The sequence below is a fragment of the Brassica napus genome, chromosome C8 (assembly GCF_020379485.1).
Source record: "Brassica napus cultivar Da-Ae chromosome C8, Da-Ae, whole genome shotgun sequence".
NCBI lineage: Eukaryota > Viridiplantae > Streptophyta > Magnoliopsida > Brassicales > Brassicaceae > Brassica > Brassica napus.
The window spans coordinates 27,997,492-28,016,132 of record NC_063451.1 but is presented as its reverse complement, the minus strand read 5'-3'; the positions used below and the strand labels follow the sequence as shown (position 1 = coordinate 28,016,132).

Genomic DNA, 18,641 nt, shown 5'->3' with positions numbered 1-18,641 from the left:
AAATTGTAGAAAATTTTGAAAGCTTTAGTAATACAAATTGTATAATTATACAAAAATAATAATATTTCGAAATTTGAAATGTTATATAAGAATATATTTATTTTATAGATGATGTATGAGCTATTACTATATTTAAAAAAAGTTTACCAAAAATAAATATCAATATTAAATGTAATATATGAATTATTACCATATTCTAATAAGTTTACCAAAAATATAAATCAACATTAAATGAAATTATCCATGTCATATTTTTCCGGAAACCATGTCATCAATTTCAGTAGTCATGTCATATTTGTTTTTTGAAATTAATTGTAGAGAGTAGATGTGACAAAATCACTTCGCAAATATAGTCTAAGGGATTATGGAGGTAATTATAATGAATAGTTATGTAATTTAGTTAAATTTAATAAATTATTTTATATTTTTACATGCAATATTCTCACTATAATATAATATTTTATTTTATTAATTTTGTCTATAATATTTTTGTTGCATATATTATAGTTATTGTAAAAGATTTATGCTTTTATATAAGTTTTATTAAACATAAGGAGTATAATGTAAAATACAAAAGTTTTAAGGTTTTACCAAAATCAGCCGGTCCATAATCTCCGAAGCTCTTCTTCAGTTGTGAGTTGTGAGTGTGACTACTCACTTAAGGTCTCTCTATCTTCTTCTTCTCTCTTCCCTTTAAAATAGCAAAAAGACTAGAGCTTTCGTCAATTCATAACTGCCCTTCTAGTGGGTTTTTGTTTGATTCGTAATCTGACCAATGTTTCTCGAATTTTTTTTTTGGGATATAGACTTGTGTCTTCTGAACTAGATCTTGCAAGTTCTTAGGGATGGTCGAGTAGAGAATGTCTTAACATCAAACTTGTTTGATTTGATTTGGTTTCAGATGCTTCAGATTGCTTTTTATCTGTCATGCGGTGCCACAGCATGTTACCTCTGGGGCCGTAGAATTAAAGGGTCAGTCTTCCCCCCCCCCCCCCCCCCCCCCCCCCCCCCCCCCCCCCCTAACCTTTTTGGATATTGAATGTGTTAATAATCAATCTATGTGTGTTTGTGTTTCTGCGATGATGCAGGAAAGCTGACTCTTTGAACAGTATTACCCGTGTGGCCGACATCAAATGCTTAGGTAATGTTTTATGCTTTATATTTCAGAGACTCAATTGTTATTATCAGTATTTACTGGTTTCAGATTTACAAATGTAATGAACCCTCTCTCTCAGATGATTTGCTTAAAGAGAAAGCCACGAATCTCCTTGTTGTTTTGTCCGGAAAAGTTGCTTCTGCAACGCCCTTTAACTGCAAACATGAGAATGATTCTTCTTCGGGTGATGTTTTTGAGGCTAAGGTAAAAAATTGTTTTTTTTTTCTTCATCATCATCATTAGCTTTTAATTCTCTGGCTTGGTGGGTGTCTTTGATAAACAAGTCTCATAATTTTCTGCTTCAAATCAAGGAGACTCCTTGGTATCTTGTAAGTTACAATCCTCCTCAATACTTTCTTTTTTTTTTTTTTTTTTTTTTTTTTTTTGCTGTGACTTAAAGCCTACCCTCTTATTTCTCTCTCGCTCAATCATTCACACTTATTAGGAAGACGGTACTGGTCTGGTGAAAGTAGTGAGAGCTGAACTTGCTGATGGATATGTTGATACTCTGAAACCACAATTTGATATGTCGTCAATGAGTGAAATCTTTCAGAGGTTTGAGAACCCCCAAGAAGGCTCTAAGGTGTTGTTTTCTTTCTCTCTGTTTATTCTCCCCATCGTCCATTGGGTTGGAACTTGGAAACCAACAATGTGATGTTCTTTTTTACTTTAGGTGATCTGTCGTGGTGCTCTCGATACTGCTACCTCCTTAACTATTATTGGCGAGGTAAAGGAACCCCCATGTGTTTTTTTTTTTTAATTCAGGTACTTTGTGAATCATGTAAGAGTGCTTCTATGTACTGTAGGCTGCTAGAGACGAATCTGGTACTCTCTCTCTATTCAAAAGCCCAAGGAACAGTCTTTTATGATCTTCAGTGGAGAGGGCTCGTTTGATAAAATGGTTGGCAACTTGAAGTCAAATTCAGTGTAAGGACAAAGACTCATCATCATCATGTTTCTGTTATACATTTTGCCTTTCGGGGAGGAGGTGATGATATAAAAAAATTTCAAGTGTTACTTTTTTTTTTGCAGGTTTTACTTTTTCTACTCCAAGATCTTTGGAACTATTGCAGTGGCTATAGCTGTCGTGAAAGGTGTGGGTTTCGTAAGAAGGGTTCTTCGTGAGAGATCAGAGAATGCTACTGATTCAGACAACGAAGATAACCCATGAGGGAGGAAAATTTAATCAATACTAGTTTATAGGAATGCAAGTGAATGAATCCCATCCTCTACCAAGTGAAAGAAAAAAAAAGATATTTGAGGCAATTTTGGCAATCTACCAGCTAGCCAAGAGATACCACTCTTGTTAGCACTGGTTAACGGAGTAAGTAGTTGGGGGTTAAGAGATGAACGTAATAAAAAAAATTTTGTTGAGACAAATTAGAGATTGTATGTTTGTGATTCTGAGTTGACTTTTTGTGACCGAATTTGGGATAGTAAAATTAGTAATAGAAGATTAAAAAAACTGATGGATGTTACTAGAGAGGAGAGACGGAGTAGTTTAAAGATTGCCTCTCTAATGTGTATTGTATTGACAGGCCCGGCCCAGTCTATAATATTGCCTAAAGCAAAAACCAAATTTAGCGCTCCAAGAGATTCGAACCTAGCAACTTTAAACTAGGTAAGGGGTCTTTGTGATGCCCATAAATATATAATTCAGTTTGGCGCCTAAAGCTGGTGCTTCTCCAGCTGTAGGTCAGGGCCGGTTCAGTGTATTGATGTTCATTTGCTCATCCATCCAGGAATCATGCACTTAATTTTATTAACGAGAAGTTGAGCTAATGATTAAAATTCTTAGGAACATCTATTAAGTGATTCAAGAGCGGGTATACTTTCTGTTTTACATTTTCTTTAGAATCTAATTTTTCTATTTTTGTTTTTAAACATATTTGTGTGTTTTTATAATCATATTTCTGTAAAATATTTTTTTTAAATGATTAGTAAATTTTTTTAATAATTGTATCAAAATAATAAGACTAAACATATATTAATATGTCATGTTTCTAATTTAATATAATAGATGAGTTAATATGTTTGTTTAAATAATTTATTAGTTGATGAATATTTTGCATGTTCCTTGAAATAACCTGCAAAAATTTGTAATCACAATAAAATTAATGTCTGATTTAAGCTTAATAAAATTCTAAGGATATTTTTTATTTGTATAATTTATTATGGTTAATTTTCTTTCTAATAAAAGGCTAAATTAAAAATAAAAATATTTTCTCCTTTTTAAATGACATCGTATTGGATTTATGATGGGATGATGTTGTTCTGAAGTCATGTCATTATCTTCATTATTGCAATTGAAATATTTTTTATTGGGTAGTTTTTTTTTTGTGAAATGATATAGAATTAGTTGTATCGTAAAAGAGCGTGGACTACAGAAAACTATTACCTATATAGAATCAGTAACTTGTGGAATTAAAGTCACTCGGCAGTTTTAGCTTACAAAAAAATGAGTCCCAATTATTCAGGAGTTTATAGTGGAAGTTACTCAAATATGAACCAAGCGTACAAACTACAAAGTAGTTATGTTATATAACTAAATAAATATATTTAAAAATAGATTCAATGGTAAAAATAGTTGGACACAACATATATCAATGGTCATGATCCTAATTTAATAGTATTGATAAAAATGTCTAATTTGGCAATAAAAATATTGTTTTTTATAAAAAAAAGTTTAATAGGATTTCAATCTTATTTAAATAAAATGTACGGAAAATAACCTTATATAGTCATCAGAAAAAAAGTAGAGCATGTTGTTAATTCGATGTAGGAGATTTTGATGTTCAAAAAAACAGAAAATAGATTACTGAAAATGTTTTTCCCAAAAGAAAAAAAAAAGATTAGTGAGAATGTAAGAACATGAGCAGAAAAATTATTTAAAGACAAAAGTAACCCTGTCTAAACTAAACAATTATATCAAGATACTCCTATCTTTTATCTTTTATCTATCTATATTATTAAAACTGAAGTACACTTTAGTACTGTTTGGAAACATGAATAATAGTATAACTGAGAATTTTTTGGAAACGAAGATAGCATTATTACATTAATTGTATTTCCATATTTCACTCATATTAACAAATTTATTAATTATATTGTCTTAACAATATTTCACATCATTAATTATATTACCATAATAATAATAGTGTAGATTTTTATTTAGTAGTTAATCAATATTAATTTTGTGTCAATTATAAAATCAAAAAAGTAAAATAACTGAGTTTTGCATAAGGTTAAACGTTTGTTTTAGTTTGTTTTACTAAAACATTTTTTTTATTTCAATCGGTGAAAAGTTACGTAGCCAAAAAATAATTCAAAGACATGTTTTGTGAATAAAATCATAACTTAAATCAAAATAATAAAAATGAATACATTTATTGTCCCTTAATTTTTCACTCAATATAATTGTCTTACTAAATAAAAAAAATCTCTCTATTTCACTTAATTTAACAAAACACATAGAAAATGTCTTTTTTTATTAGTTTATAAAATCAGTTAGGCATGAACACTAGATATCCACTTATGTACGAGTTGTTCCTTTCGGGTATCGTTTTTTTTGTTTTAAAATTACTCTCTCCTTGAATATTATAAATTTATGTATAGGTTTTGAGTTGAGTTCTTTTGAGTCTGGATGAGTTTGGTTCTGATGTATATGACCCTAAAAATATCTAAATAACCAATGTATTTGAAACGGGTTTGGATATTTGTACCAAAAATAACCATATTATCCGATTCGATTCAGGTCTTTTGAATACAATTAGTTATATTACGACATATCTAAAAAATAAAACACTAATTATGAAAAACAAATATTAATGTCTAAAAATATAAGTATAATGTTATTTTAGTAATTTCATTAATTATATTACTTTAACAGTACATCACATCATTAATTATATTTACCGTAACAATACATCAAATCATTAATTCTAATATACCATAAAAGTAATAATGAAGATTTTTTATTGATTAGTTAATCAATATTAACTTTGTGCAATTATAAAAAACAAAAATTTAAGATAACCGAGTTTTGCATAAGGTTAATAGTTTGGTTTAATATGTTTTACTAAAACTTTCTTTTGTCTTAGTTCCAATTGGTGAAAAATTACATAGCCAAACACATAATTTAAAGTCATAGTTTATGTGAACAAAATAATAATTTAAATCAAAATAATTAAAAAAGTATTACATTTATTGTCACTTAATGTTTCACTTCATAAAACTATTTTACTAAATAAAAATGCTTTCTATTTTTATTATTTTTGCCAAATATATAGAAAGAGTTTTCTTTTTAATTTATTTGCAGAATCAGTTAAGTATGGACATTTGGATACTGATTGAGCTACAAGTTGTTTCTTTCGGGAATTAGACGCTACTTGAATATTATAAATTTATGTATGAGATTTGAGTTGGGTCCTTTCGGGTCTGAATGATTTTGATTCTGATGTGTAGAAACATAAAAATATATAAATAACCAATGTATCTGAAAGGGGTTCGTATATTTATACTAAAAATAATCTTATTACCGGATTCAATCCAAATCTTTTGAATACACTTAGTTATACGACGACACATCTTAAATATATAACACTAATTAAAAAATAACGAATTTTTTTTTATAAAACCGTAAAAATTAACATCCGCACAGGCGTGCGGGTCAATCTCTAGTTATATATTAAAGCAAAAGTCATCTTACCAATAAAATTCTAACATATGGCATATATTTTACAATTTAAAATAAAAAATCCAAAAGCAAAAAAAATAAACACGAAAACTGTTTATCAACTGATTTCTGTGTATTCTTTTTATTTATTTGTTTATATAAAACACTGATATTTCTCCCACTATTCCCATTATCATCGAAATAGTTAATTTTTATCGGTAGAATATTTAACTCACAGACAGAGTGCAATATATTTAAATTCATACTGTTTGCACGTAAAAGAGAGAAAGAAAAATGAGGTAAAACAGAAACATTGATAGCATTGTGAGTTAAATCAGAAGTAGATAAAAAAAAATCAGACATGGAAGAAAGTTTTTTTGGTGCAAGGAAGAAGAGCATTTGATAAAAGGTAAACACCTTTCCATTATTTTCACTACGAAATGATCATATTACTGAACTCATGTTTTTCTACTATACATAGGTTTTACATCAAAAGGTAGTTTGAAAACATCAGTCAATATACTATGGTGCAATTTGATACTTTTTCTCTATAATTTTAATGTTGAGATATCCCGAAAGACAATTGGTTCATGTATGGTTGTATTGGTGAGATGAACATAAAACCTTGAAGATGGCAAAATCAGTGCTGCCATGGGATAATGGGAGACAAAATTAACAGAGGTATATGTTAGCATCTACATGTTTATGTTACTGAAGTCTTTTCAGTACACAATGTTTCTTTCAAATGTTTGACATATATATAGAAACTAATAAGGAAATGATTTTTCAATCTACTACGTACATCCTTTTGACTGCTATATAGGTAGGGAGACGATCAAATTCATCAATGATTTTATATATTTTTAAGGTAATTTTGAAGTCTTTTTCCATATATATAATTTTATAGAATGGTTGAAAAAAACTGAAAAGGAAAAATCATTGTGCTTCTTTTTTCGTGTATTTTTCAAAATAATGTGCAATTATCCATTAATAACTATTTACCTATGTTATATTTGTAAAAAGAAAATTCCCATGCGAAGCATGGACTCAAACCCTGTATTTACTCCAGGCATAAACCCTAAATACTAAATCAGCAAGTCGATCGATTCTCTCTCGGAAGCTATTCTTCAGTTGTGACCCTGAGTGCTCATTGAGGTATCATATCATCTTCTTCTTCTCTACTTCAAGAGCAAAAAGACTAGTGTTTTTTTATCAATTCATCAATGCCCTTCTAGTGTTTTTTTGTTTTTTGCTTGCTTCGTAATCTTACAAGTGTTTCTTGTATCTCTTGAAATATGGACTTGTGTCTTAACATCAAATTTGTTTGATTTGGTTTTTCAGATGCTTCAGATTGCTTTTTATTTGTCATGCGGTGCCACAGCATGTTACCTCTGGGGCCGTAGAATTAAAGGGTTAGTCTTTTACCAACCCCTTTGGATTTTTTGAATGTGTGTCTCTGTCCACACACTTTTTATCAATCGATATGTGTTTGTGTTTCTGTGATGATGCAGGGAAGCTGACTCTTTTAGCAGTATCACACGTGTGGTAGACTTCAAACGGTTAGGTGTGTTTTCTGTTTTATAGTTCAGACTCATTGTTATTATTTTATTAATTGGTTTGTGATTACAAGTGATCATCATGTTTTTTTCCTCTCTTAGATGATTTGCTTAAAGAGAAAGCCTCGAAGCTCCTTGTTGTTGTGTCCGGAAAAGTTGCTTCTGCGGCAACGCCCTCGAATGGCAAACATGAGGATGGTCCTTTGGGTGCTGTTTTTAATGCTAAGGTAAAAGACTTCTTTTATCTTCTAAAAAGTTGTCGTCAGCATCATCGTTCTCTGGTCTGGTGGTGTTATTTTTAGTTAGAACAACATGTATACTATGTCTTTCAGGTCGAAATGGGGCGTGGGACCAAGTTGGAGGATGATGGTAGTGGTTGGATAACCAAGTCTCAGAATTTTCTGTTTCAAGTAAAGCGTAGTCCTTGGTATCTTGTAAGTTACATTCTCAAATACCTTCATTTTTTTTTTTTTTTTGCTATGTCTTGCCTGCCCCTCATGACTTGAAGCCTACCTCTTTCTCTCGCTCAATCAACTATTTAGGAAGACAGTACTGGTGTGGTGAAAGTAGTGGGAGCTGAAGCTGCTGGTGACTTTCTTGATGCTCTGACACCGCATTTTGATATGTCACTAAGTGAAATCTTTGATAGTATTGTAGAACCTCAACAAGGCTCTCAGGTTACCTTTTCTCTTTCATTTTTTTTTGTCTTTCTCTGTTTATTTTAGTCTCTTTCATTGGGTTGGAACCAACAATGTGATTGTTTTCATCTCTAGACGATTTTTCGGGCTTCTCTCGATACTGGTACCTCCTTAACTATTATTGGCGAGGTAAAGGAAGCCCCCATGTGTTTATTCTTTATATTGTGGATCATGTAAGAGTGGCTGTGCAAGCTAATATAAGTTGATGTGTCTGTGTCCTTGTGTGTACTGTAGGCTGCTAGAGACGAAGCTGGTAATCTCACGATTCAAAACCCCAATGAACAGCCTTTTAGGATCTTCAGTGGAGAGGGCTCGTTTGATAAAATGGTTGCCAACTTGAAGTCAAATTCAGAGTAAGGACGAGACTCATCATGTTTTTGTTTATACATGGTGATGATAATCAAATTTTCTTGTGTTATTTTTTATGCAGGTTTTATTTTTTCTATTCCAAGATCTTTGGAACTATTGCTTTTGCTATAGTCGTTTTTAAAGGCGTGAGTTTCATAAGAAGGGTTTTACGTGAGAGAGCAGAGAATGCTGATTCAGACAACGAAGAAAACCCATGAGAGAGGGAGAATCAGACAAAAGTAGTTTATAGGATCAGCTTTAAAGGCTCAGGCAGAAGAATCAGACACCAATGGTTTATAACTAGGATAGATTTTTTATCTATGGTATTGGGTAGGCAAATGTTTATGAATATTTTAACAAACCATCGTTTCTTATTCTGACAGAAGTGAACAATTTTTTGAAAAATTTATATTGTCCAGATTCAGATTAACTATGTGATTCTATTACATAGTTGAACACACGTTAATTTATTCTATTTATAGCTTTACAAAACATGTTAAGAGGATATAATTTAATTTAAATAAGTACAGTATTTCAATGTAATAAAAGCAGACATTTTGTTTGGATCAAATTAATGTAAACAGACATTACACTAGTCAATGAACATAATAAATTCACCAACTCGGACATATTGTAAGAAATAAAAACATTTAATTAAAAAGAATATCTGTTACAACTTACAAGTCAGTAAAATGTTTATAAAAATAACAAAAGAAAGAGAAAAAAAAATACAAAAGTAAAAAAAAAATTCAAACTTCCCTGCAGATTTTCTTCCTCAGACATACAAACAAACAAACAGAACATAAAAAGCAAACGTATGATAAAAGAACTCTGAGGTTACCTGAAACTAATCATCTGATGGTGACGAACTTGTTAGTCCCATGTCTAGCCCAATGGCTCTTAAGATCAATGGGGTTCCCAAAGTTAAACCCATCAGAAGAAAGTTTCTCAAGAACCTTCTTAAACGCTCCTTGACTCATCTTCCTCCCCGAGATCCTCGCTCCGCGGCGTTTGGTACTCATAGGCAACGGATGCATCGATATGTTCGTGGTGCAACACGCAGACTGCCAACCGCCACATCCCCAACGGTAGCATTGCTGAGGAGCTCCGGTGCAAGTGCAGACCGGTACAGGTAAACCGGAAATGTCCATGTTCACTCCGTTGATAACCAAGTCAACGCTTTTCTTAGCCGGTTTGACTCGCGAAACGTTAGTCTTGCTGTCGTTCTCCTCTTTTGGTTTACGAGGCTTCTTCCCCTTTGTTGTCGCCGTGCTAGCTTTTGAGTTAGTCTTTCTCTTCTTGTTAGGCTGAACAATCTCTTCCTCTTCTTCGCACTTAACCGGGTTATCCTCGGTTTGATGATGATGCATGGACGGGGCTGATGAAGTTTCGGGGAGGGCATTTCCGTAATTAGGAGTTGCTGTTACAGGTAACATGTTGAAGAACTTGTCCTTCTGTTGGTTAATCCAGTTGTAGCTCATGTGGATGGGAGGCTCAGGGTGGTGGTATGACCCGTTTTGGCCAATCATTAGATTCGGATCTCGACCGGGTAGAAACGGTTTAGTGTTCCGGTCAGCGCTTGACATTAGCTGCAAACCGAGGTTACCTTTGAACGTAGCAGCTGCAGGTTCGTAGTAACCCCAATTGCGAAACCCATCGTCATCCATTTTCTAAGATCTACAAAAATGTCGACGATCAGAAATTCAAATCCAATTCAGACAAAACAAAAGCCAAAAGTTCATGTCCAATTAGCCAAAAATCAATTCATCCCAACATTTCTTATATCCAATGTTCCAGAGATAACAAAATTATAGTTGATATAAATACATGAAATCCAGGGAACTTTTATATGATATTCCGACATAAGAACATTTTCTTGTCGGAACCAACATGCACAGTTTCTAGATCTGGAGAGTCCAGAGCTAGATCTACGGAAAATGGACATGAATCAAGGAGATCCACAGCCAAATTCTAATTAAACAACAAGATATGTACATATGATGGAAGGAGATAAAAGGATTTGGAGCAAAAGCGTTATTGGTACAGTACAGAAAAAAAGGTCCCATTGTAAATATTCAAAACTGAGAGAGAGAGAGAGAGAGAGAGAGGTATGATATGGAAATGGATTAGGAAAGAGAAAACTTACATATGAGATTGGGTTAACAAACGGCTCTTTAAGGGAATTTTTGCCCTTCTGGAGAGAGAGATTGGAGGGAGGGAGGAAAGAGAAGGAAGAGAGAGGAGAGAGAAACCTGAAGGGAAAGATAAGATCTGAAGAAAGGGAAAGGGTTTTTATTTATTTATTTTTTAGTGGAACAGAGAGAGAACCCTAAAATAATTGGAAATCATTCTAATTTTAAAATATACACAATCTAAATAAATATCTTTCCAAAAGGCTTTTTTTCATTTTTCTCTCCGCCTTGTACTTGAAATGAAGACTTTCTTTTTATGTTTGGTCACTGTAAGAAAGCCATTTGAGAAGAAAACAAAACAAAAAATAACAAAGCCCACTTTATTGGTCTTTTTGACATCGTGTCTAAACCAAATTTTTAAAAAGGCAATGAGAATCGTTCGTGAAAAGATGAGACGAGGAACATGAGATTATGAAGAAAAATAGTATTTCCTCATAAAACTTTCTATTGGTAAATTTTTTTTTCTGTAATAACAAATTCTTTGTGTTTAGCAAACCGACCGTTTTGGAAATGTTAAGACACAAGTGTATCCAACGTGATTTATACATATATTGCATTGCTCATAGTCAGAGCTTGTCCCTCGCAAATCATAATCATTCCATTCCTGTGCTTCTCTGAACAAGAACTTCGCTGATTCCCCAAAGTTATCAAATAGATTCAAATAGATGCATATATTGCACAACGATCAACACTGCCTTGAATAAGAGCTTTGACATTTATTACATACAAAAAAAATAGTCCGAAGGTATGATCATCTTTTACAATCCATAAAATATATAGAAAAGGATACACACGTAAGTAATTTTAATTTCTGTATCCCAAAATAACGAGAGAAGAAGAGAGAGACTGAGAAGATATGCTTTTTCAGGAAACAATCAGACATTGACATTGTCATTGTGTCTCTCTTCTTTCTAACAACCTATCTCTTTATCTTTCATTGTTCTACCAAAAATTCATAAGGAGGCCGAAGAAGAAGAAGAAGAGAACCAGACGTAAGAAGATAAAATACTTCTTACTCGCATTTGATCGACCGGTAAATGTGACGAACGAAGAAAAGTGCAGCGCGAAAGCCGACAGTCCCGAGCATTAAGAAGAACCCGTAGCAAATGCAAGCCATGTATCCGAAGAAGAACGATGTTTGCATGAATCCAGACATGTCTGATCGAGCGTAGTAATAGTATAAGCAGTAGGCGTAGATAAACAAACCGGTCGACCCACCGCATAGGAATGATCTGCAAATAAAAACAGTCTCAGGCTCTATTGATCAGAGAGAGAAACAAAAAGTAGAGACTATGATGGGGAGAGTTTAACGAACCTCCACCACCATTGGTGATCTTCAGCAGCGAGCTGGAAGTAAGTCAAAGCGACGGTTATGAACGCAGTGACGATGATGAGGATGATGAAGACGATGAATAGGATGCTGTAGATGGTGTAGATCCGGTGACCCCAGACACTAGCGAAAATGTAGTAAAGCTCGATGTAGATGGCACTGAAAGGAAGGAAACCAGCCATGGCCATCTGAGGAACAGCGCTTCTGTACCAAGGGAGCGGCGGGATCTCGCGGGGGTACTTGGTCGTACGGCAGGGCGCTTGGAACTCAGCTTTGCTGTTTTTACCGGCGATGCCACCTAAGACGAGTAGAGGCGACGTGACTAGTGTCCATATAAGGACGATAACAACGATGGTTCCAAAGGGTAGTGCTGCGGTTGCTGTGTAGGTGATGGCTACGGTGTTGAGGAAGCAGAAGGTTAGGAGTAAAGGACCACAGAAGAGACATCCGGTGAGTAACAAGTTTCTCACCTGCAATAATGTGAAAGAATAAGTTGTTTACTTTATGTATTTGAGAAGGGATTTGATGTGTAGTTATTTACCCAGCTTTTGCCTTCAAGTTGGCAGTAGAAAGAGGCGGATGTGTATCCAGCAATTCCAGAGGTTAGAGCGTAAATGACCACCAAAGCGGTAAAGAGTGCTCCTCGGTTGTACGGGTAGAACACTCCAACAAGAGCAAGCATGAAAATGAATATGGTCCTAATGGGCGTGGTGGACGAGCAAGGTAAAAGCTACTGTGAGTCATAGTGAAGAAATGGTTTAAGTAAGAGTTATGAAACACTTACAGGGTAAACAGTTGAGTACCACTACCAAGTGATGCAGCAAACAAAGAATTGTGCGTTGGGAACCTAAACACATCGCCATGAATGTACTTCCACCCAGTTTCCTCCAGATCATCAGCAGCTTCCTCGTCTTGAGCATACCTGTAAAAAGAGTTAATTATCAAACAAGGAAACGTAAAACAGCCGACCATGAGGGTGTAGGGAACACTCACTTGGTGAAATCATTCTTGAGGACACGCATCAAGATGGTAGCAAGGAACCCAGTCAAAAGCAGCACAGTGACACACGAGTTAATAATAGAGAACCAGTGAATCTCCAAGTGATGCGGAAGAGAAGAAGACATGGAGTACTTGTCCATCCTCTTCTCAAACGGAGTCTCCGTCTCCTTCCACTTCACCGTATACATAAACTCAGCATCCACTTCTTTATCCTCAGTAAGATCAACAAGCGAGTGTGGATCCATCCTAGCACTGATCTCAATCACACGGTCATTGTTGTACAGAATCTCAAACTCGATGTGCTTGTAGAGGAAGTACTTGTACTCGCTCGGATCAGATTTGATCTCCTTGTCGACTTTGCCAATGAACCCCCAGATGGGGAGATCGTCGTAGTACATCTGGAAGTAGTAGTCTTTCTCAACGGCTTGCCGGAACTTTTTGACCTCTTCTTTGCTCAGCTTCTTCTTGCAGTAGACTTCGGAGTCCTTTTCGTCTCTGAAGTTGAGCTTGTATGGAGCGCTAACGAGACGATCGCCGTTCAGAACCTCTCCAAAGGCTTCCTTCTTCTCTTTCACACCCTCTAGAAAACCAAAATCAAAGGTATATCAGATAACAAGCTAATAGTATATCAGATAAGGAAAAAAAAAAAAAAAGTGTGGTGAATTATATATGGATAGTACCTGGAACACAGAAGGGAAGATCAAAGTAACGATACGTCTCACTGCAAATCACCATCGAATAAGAACGAAGATCAGTCTATATAGTATTCGAATCTAAACACAGATCCATCCATCACACAGACGACAACAATGTCTATATGATTAATTCAACAGTAAGAGATTCATTGCATTTCGCAGCTTTTACAATCTCAGATCTGAAGTTCAGATCTAGCCAAAAAGAAGTCTCAGAGACACACGCGAGCGTTACCTTGGATTGTGGAATGGGCCGACCTTGTTGGCGTATAAAGGAACGATGTCTCCTTCCTTGTAGCGGTGGTCGGAGGCGTCGGATCTGACATAGCCGACGCTGGAGAGGACTAGAGCTCCGAGTAAGAGGAGCAGCATCTTCATTGCGTTTTTTCTCTTCAAATCAGTGAGATCTGAGTTTGCGCTTTATTAATTCCGCAAGAAGGGAAAACGGAGGAAATGACGACGATATTTATATACAGCACCCAGACTTCAATGCAAAGTAATTTTTCTCAAAAGTTGTTAAAATGTCTAAATATGTGTTACTGTGTCCATAAAGCTTTTCTAATTTATTTTGTAAGAACAACTAAGGCTATTGAATACTTATATAAATGGTTACAGTAAATAATCAAGCTTTTATATTTTGTAGGGAAGATGGTGAAGATTGCTTGTTGATGTTATATGATTAAAATATTTAATTTGTTGTAATTCAAAGCAATCATTATAAAATCTAATAATCAAATCCTTTAAATTATACGTGCGTTATACTTCAATTAGTTTACTTTGCATGATCCCACGTCATAATAGAGATATAAAAGATCAATAAACAATTTGAAACGTACATCCATTAACACACAACGTGCATCGTTTTATGCTGCATGAATACAGGTTCTTGATTTCTATAAGAACTAGTGGCAGTGAGAAACTACAATGTTTCCACCTTCCTAATGGATCAATAAATGAAATGGCCCTGGCGTTTGTTCTCTCTGCTCTTCTCCTTGAGAGCTTCTCCACGGATGTGCACCACATCAAGCAAGGTTATATCTCCTATGTGATGTGGCGTTTTAATTTCTTTAAGACTGTGCTTTGAGCTACTTCTTTGTGTTTTTGGTTCTTGCTATTGATTGTCTGCATCATTTGTAGACATGTCTTGGACAAATGGTTCTGCATGCTGGCCCTGGGTTTTGAATCTTTTGATTTACAATCCAACAAGAAATCCTATAGAAGGTTCTCAATGTTTCAACATCTTGACTATGTTGTAGTTGTGTACCTGTTGTCACTATGACGAGCCCGTAGAGAAATAAAAAGCAAAGCAGCATCCTCATATTGTACCTACAGAGAAGATAACCAAACTGCACTAAATATAAGCTTAACCAAACATGTTCCACACAACGACAAAGACAGAGACAAAACAAAGTATCACATAACAAAGAGGAAGTTTTTTTAAAGATTACAGAGCCAAAACGTTGCCTCAGAACAAGCTGCAAATCCAAAACAAACTTAAGTCAGTAAGAATCCTTCTTCAGTTTAAAACTTCCATAGATAGTGGATATGATGAGCCAAGAGTCAAGATATGTGAAAGAGATATAGCAGAACATAGAGTTTTGGCCACCAATATTAGACATCTAAAGAGAATTAAGAGATTAAAAAGCATTCCCTGCATCCACCAGCTGACTCTTTTATCTCTTTCTCCCACCACGTTCTCTCAAAGATAGTGTTAAGATTTCTCCTGCTCCAAGATTGTAGTGTGCAAGTGACATGTTGTCCTTTAAGAACCCAGCTTTGCCACTCAACTTCTGTTTGTTTGCTGGAATTTGTGTTTCACCAGCTATTTTCTCCTTCAAACTTCCCACGTTTTCGGATAATGACTGCACTGTGATCTCAATGACCTGCCCGTCATCCACATTTGGAACAGAGACACGGATCGTAGCAGAGCCCTGCATACATTAAAAACAAAATATGTAAGATACAACTCAGACGAACGAAGAAGATAAGAAAAAGACTGACGAGTTTAAAGAAAACATTACCGGATGCTGAGCAAGAAATTGTTCTTCGGGAACAAGAGCTGATTCGTCGAGCTTCTGTCTCTTTGGCTCTGGCTCCTCGGGAAGAGGCGGTGGTGCCTCCCCAGGGGGTGGAGGAGGAGGCATCCCATGCATAGGTGGTGGTTGCATCATCCCTATAGGAGGTGGTGCAAGCTGACCATAAGGTCTCGGAACTTGAAGATGAGCAAATTGTGATCCCGGTGGAGGCGGCACATGCATACCACCAGGCTGCATTTGTGGTGGTCGGTTCATCATCATCATCGACGGGTGTCCAGGTTGTCCAGGCATCGAGAGCTGGTGTTGTGGATGCATGGCTTGCATCATTGGAACACCTAATGGCCTTGGTGGGTACTGAACAGAAGGAGGAGGGCGAGGGAGGTTCAAGGCGAGATTAGGAGGTGGTGGCAGTGGCCGGACTACTGGGACACCTGGTCGAGGAGGAGGAAGAGCAGCCGGACCAGGGAAGCTATTGGGATCTCCATAAACGCCATTACCTTGCTCTTCTCCATTAGCATTCTGAGCCAAGGCTTGGTTTGCTGTGCGACCTATACTTCCTGTGTGACCATCCCATATTACTTGACTTGGCTGCTCATCTTTCTTCTTCTCAATCTCCGCCTTTACAGCATTTGAGACTTCTTCTTCAGTCGTCCCAAAAATATCAGGACGCAGACGAGCAAGCCCGACTATGTTTTTAGCAATCTCGTCATCTTGTGCAAGAGTGGTCTCACGAATCTTAGCAAACATACGGTCCTTCTGCTCTTTGAACTTGGGATCAATAAGCGAAATCCGCATGTGCTCAGACATCTCATTGATTGGAATCAGCTCGCCAGTAATCGGAGATATAACAACTTTTGTAGGATCTCTCTCTGTCGGGATCCTATCTTCTGGCCTCTTCCAGTTCTTAACGATTCTCATAGGTGCTTCTTCGTTCATATTTTCAATCCTTACATAGCCACCATTCTCTTCCAGGTTCGCTGCTCTCATTCCATCCGCAACAAGCTTCATCTCCTCTTCATCCATCTCCATCTCCACTTCCTTTCCAGGCTCCACAACTTCATCTTCCTCCATCGCTGCAGATACTTTGCTCCTCCTTATAACCTCCTCAAGCGTCATAGGCGGTGGCAACTCCTCGTCCTCCTCGTCAGCAAAATCAATAGACTCCACAACCACAAAATCATGCCAATCAATCATAGCCATCTGCACTCTCTCCTGCTCCTTCTCGTCCTCCTCTTTCTTTCTCTGCTGCTCCTGAGACCGATCCCACTCAAGACGATGCAAACACCGCTCAAGAACGGTCGTCAAATCAGCGGCACTCTTCCTCAGCTTCTCTTTCAAGTCCTCAGGAGGCTTTAACACATCGAAATACGCATCAACCAGAGAAGTGAATAAAGGGAACATGCTATGAGTTGGCTTCATAAAGAAAAACTGAGGATTGTTATTCTCTCTACTCTGCAACCCAGTCAAGAAAGACTTCCCATTCCGCGCCACAAACTGGGCTGTGAGCTTAATATACTCAAGCTCCTCGCCTGTAATCCCTTCAGGAAGTCTAACTGTATACTTCTCAGGCTCCGGAGGCTCTAAAGGCTTAGGAGGAACCCTAAACTGAGCCTGAAGGTCAGGCTTCGCCTCACCAGCTTCACCCTCATCACCACCACCATCAAGTTGAAGATCTGCACCATCTGCATCATTACCCTGAGCCCCATCTTCATTCTGAGCACGATACTCAGCGAGCTTATGCTGGTAAAACGCATGATACGGATCAGAGCTGGTCAAAAAGTTGAATTTAGCATTCTTGGCATTGCTAGCCATGATCCTCTTCTCGAACTCCAACCCGTTCTTGGAAACAAACTGCGCCGTTTTCTCGACGATGCTTCTGATATCTGGAGGCGGGTGAATGATTCCGATAGTCCTCGTGTGAGTCGCTACAGATTCCGGAGCTTGATTCGATCTGGTCTGCTCCGATTGCAACTCTCTCTCTTCGATTTCTTGATCGGTTAGCTGCGAAGGAGGGAGCGGGCCGAGGTTCCCGTCGGTGGGAGGAGCCTCGAGTGGCAGTATCTGCATCGAACTTAACATCTTCTGCAACAAGAGAATGATAAGAAATTAACGTCGGATCCTGACTGAATTCGTTGCGAGACCTAATTGATTGGAATAGTAACTCAGCACAAATTCTTAAACACACGATGCGAGAGAGAGAGAGAGAGATAGAAAGTAAAAGTGGAATCGGCGACGCGGATTACTACGGTTAGGATTTAGGGTAGAGAGATAAGAGACACCGTACCTCAGCCGGTAATGAACAAAACCGCCGCGACGTCGAATAGATGCGGAGGAGGAGCAAGTTCGAGATTTAAACCAACTTACAAGACGGTTCAATGGAAACCGACCCTCTCGAGGAGAATTAATCTGAGACGAAACCGTATTCTGGTTTACAGATGGGCCACTCGATTTAAAAGGGCCTTTTAATATCTATATGTAATTGGGCCTTTTGATATTCATATGTACCCATACTTTGTTGGAAATACTTAAAACGCTTGATGTGTGCCATCTTACAAGGTAACAACAAAGCTTAGAGAGTTTTATTGAACTAGTTTTCACTGACTATTGAATTTGAGTTTCTTGTTGTTGTGTTGAGGTTCTTTTTTCAAGTGCAGTGTATAGCAGTATCTAAGTACAAGTTATACAACCAACGAATTATTGGTCTAGTGGTAAAAGAGTGTCTAGTACGCACTTCGCCACTCCGGAAGAACTTTTACAAAAGTCTCGGCAAAGAAGTGAAACCAGTACAACATTAGTAACTGCTGGGGTTTTTTCTTAAAAACATGGTGATCTTCACCCTTGTGATATTTCTTGTTATAGACAATTAATCTAGGCATGGTGTGACTTTAACAACCGGACCAAGCCATGTCTCTGTTTTTTTTTTGTGTTGACAGTTAATCTGATCTTGAGAAGAGATCAC

The 18,641-nt window shown here is 36.6% G+C and overlaps 4 protein-coding genes and 1 pseudogene across 11 annotated transcripts; 2 read left to right on the top strand and 3 right to left on the bottom strand.

Annotated features, from left to right (window-relative positions):
* The first annotated feature begins 432 nt into the window (after nucleotides 1–432).
* On the top strand, nucleotides 433–2,621 carry LOC106360213 (annotated as a pseudogene).
* A 4,251-nt stretch (nucleotides 2,622–6,872) lies between these two features.
* LOC106359357 (E3 ubiquitin-protein ligase SP1) lies at nucleotides 6,873–8,651 on the top strand. Its single transcript, XM_022707737.2, has 9 exons — nucleotides 6,873–6,887; nucleotides 7,173–7,243; nucleotides 7,343–7,395; nucleotides 7,490–7,614; nucleotides 7,720–7,821; nucleotides 7,930–8,064; nucleotides 8,161–8,214; nucleotides 8,320–8,438; nucleotides 8,516–8,651. The coding sequence occupies exons 1-9, from the start codon at nucleotides 6,873–6,875 to the stop codon at nucleotides 8,649–8,651; spliced, it is 810 nt and encodes a 269-aa protein (XP_022563458.2).
* A 413-nt stretch (nucleotides 8,652–9,064) lies between these two features.
* LOC106431061 (protein BASIC PENTACYSTEINE2-like) lies at nucleotides 9,065–10,791 on the bottom strand. Of its 2 annotated transcripts, none has more exons than XM_013871862.3 (2): nucleotides 10,580–10,791; nucleotides 9,065–10,110 (listed from the first exon to the last, which is right to left on the bottom strand). In XM_013871862.3, the coding sequence occupies exon 2, from the start codon at nucleotides 10,098–10,100 to the stop codon at nucleotides 9,285–9,287; it is 816 nt and encodes a 271-aa protein (XP_013727316.2). In that variant the 5' UTR covers nucleotides 10,101–10,110; nucleotides 10,580–10,791; the 3' UTR covers nucleotides 9,065–9,284. The 2 variants fall into 2 exon arrangements, with proteins under 2 accessions (XP_013727316.2, XP_048622357.1); XM_048766400.1 differs by having other exon boundaries at nucleotides 9,065–10,103; nucleotides 10,580–10,776.
* Nucleotides 10,792–11,321: 530 nt separating this feature from the next.
* On the bottom strand, nucleotides 11,322–14,133 carry LOC106362116 (transmembrane 9 superfamily member 2-like). The gene is made up of 7 exons (XM_013801946.3): nucleotides 13,882–14,133; nucleotides 13,635–13,675; nucleotides 12,949–13,534; nucleotides 12,740–12,877; nucleotides 12,497–12,653; nucleotides 11,941–12,425; nucleotides 11,322–11,857 (listed from the first exon to the last, which is right to left on the bottom strand). The coding sequence occupies exons 1-7, from the start codon at nucleotides 14,022–14,024 to the stop codon at nucleotides 11,638–11,640; spliced, it is 1,770 nt and encodes a 589-aa protein (XP_013657400.2). The 5' UTR covers nucleotides 14,025–14,133; the 3' UTR covers nucleotides 11,322–11,637.
* A 311-nt stretch (nucleotides 14,134–14,444) lies between these two features.
* Nucleotides 14,445–18,111, bottom strand: LOC125591709 (probable splicing factor 3A subunit 1). Of its 7 annotated transcripts, none has more exons than XR_007327821.1 (5): nucleotides 17,967–18,111; nucleotides 15,668–17,764; nucleotides 15,095–15,577; nucleotides 14,911–14,972; nucleotides 14,445–14,830 (listed from the first exon to the last, which is right to left on the bottom strand). XR_007327821.1 is itself a non-coding variant. In XM_048766399.1 (3 exons), the coding sequence occupies exons 2-3, from the start codon at nucleotides 17,759–17,761 to the stop codon at nucleotides 15,320–15,322; spliced, it is 2,352 nt and encodes a 783-aa protein (XP_048622356.1). In that variant the 5' UTR covers nucleotides 17,762–17,764; nucleotides 17,967–18,111; the 3' UTR covers nucleotides 14,445–15,319. The 7 variants fall into 7 exon arrangements, 1 of the variants encoding a protein (XP_048622356.1); XR_007327820.1 differs by having other exon boundaries at nucleotides 14,445–14,817; XR_007327819.1 differs by having other exon boundaries at nucleotides 14,911–15,577.
* Nucleotides 18,112–18,641: the final 530 nt, after the last annotated feature.

Coding starts and splice junctions, on each gene's coding strand:
- LOC106359357 (XM_022707737.2), top strand. Junction 7,244..7,342: donor TGGGGCCGTAGAATTAAAGG/GTTAGTCTTTTA, acceptor GTGATGATGCAG/GGAAGCTGACTCTTTTAGCA. Junction 8,065..8,160: donor AACCTCAACAAGGCTCTCAG/GTTACCTTTTCT, acceptor TTTCATCTCTAG/ACGATTTTTCGGGCTTCTCT.
- LOC106431061 (XM_013871862.3), bottom strand. CDS start 10,100: ATGGATGACGATGGGTTTCGCAATTGGGGTTACTACGAACCTGCAGCT.
- LOC106362116 (XM_013801946.3), bottom strand. CDS start 14,024: ATGAAGATGCTGCTCCTCTTACTCGGAGCTCTAGTCCTCTCCAGCGTC. Junction 12,654..12,739: donor GGTACTCAACTGTTTACCCT/GTAAGTGTTTCA, acceptor CACGCCCATTAG/GACCATATTCATTTTCATGC. Junction 12,426..12,496: donor AACTTGAAGGCAAAAGCTGG/GTAAATAACTAC, acceptor ACATTATTGCAG/GTGAGAAACTTGTTACTCAC.
- LOC125591709 (XM_048766399.1), bottom strand. CDS start 17,761: ATGTTAAGTTCGATGCAGATACTGCCACTCGAGGCTCCTCCCACCGAC. Junction 15,578..15,667: donor AATTTCTTGCTCAGCATCCG/GTAATGTTTTCT, acceptor TAATGTATGCAG/GGCTCTGCTACGATCCGTGT.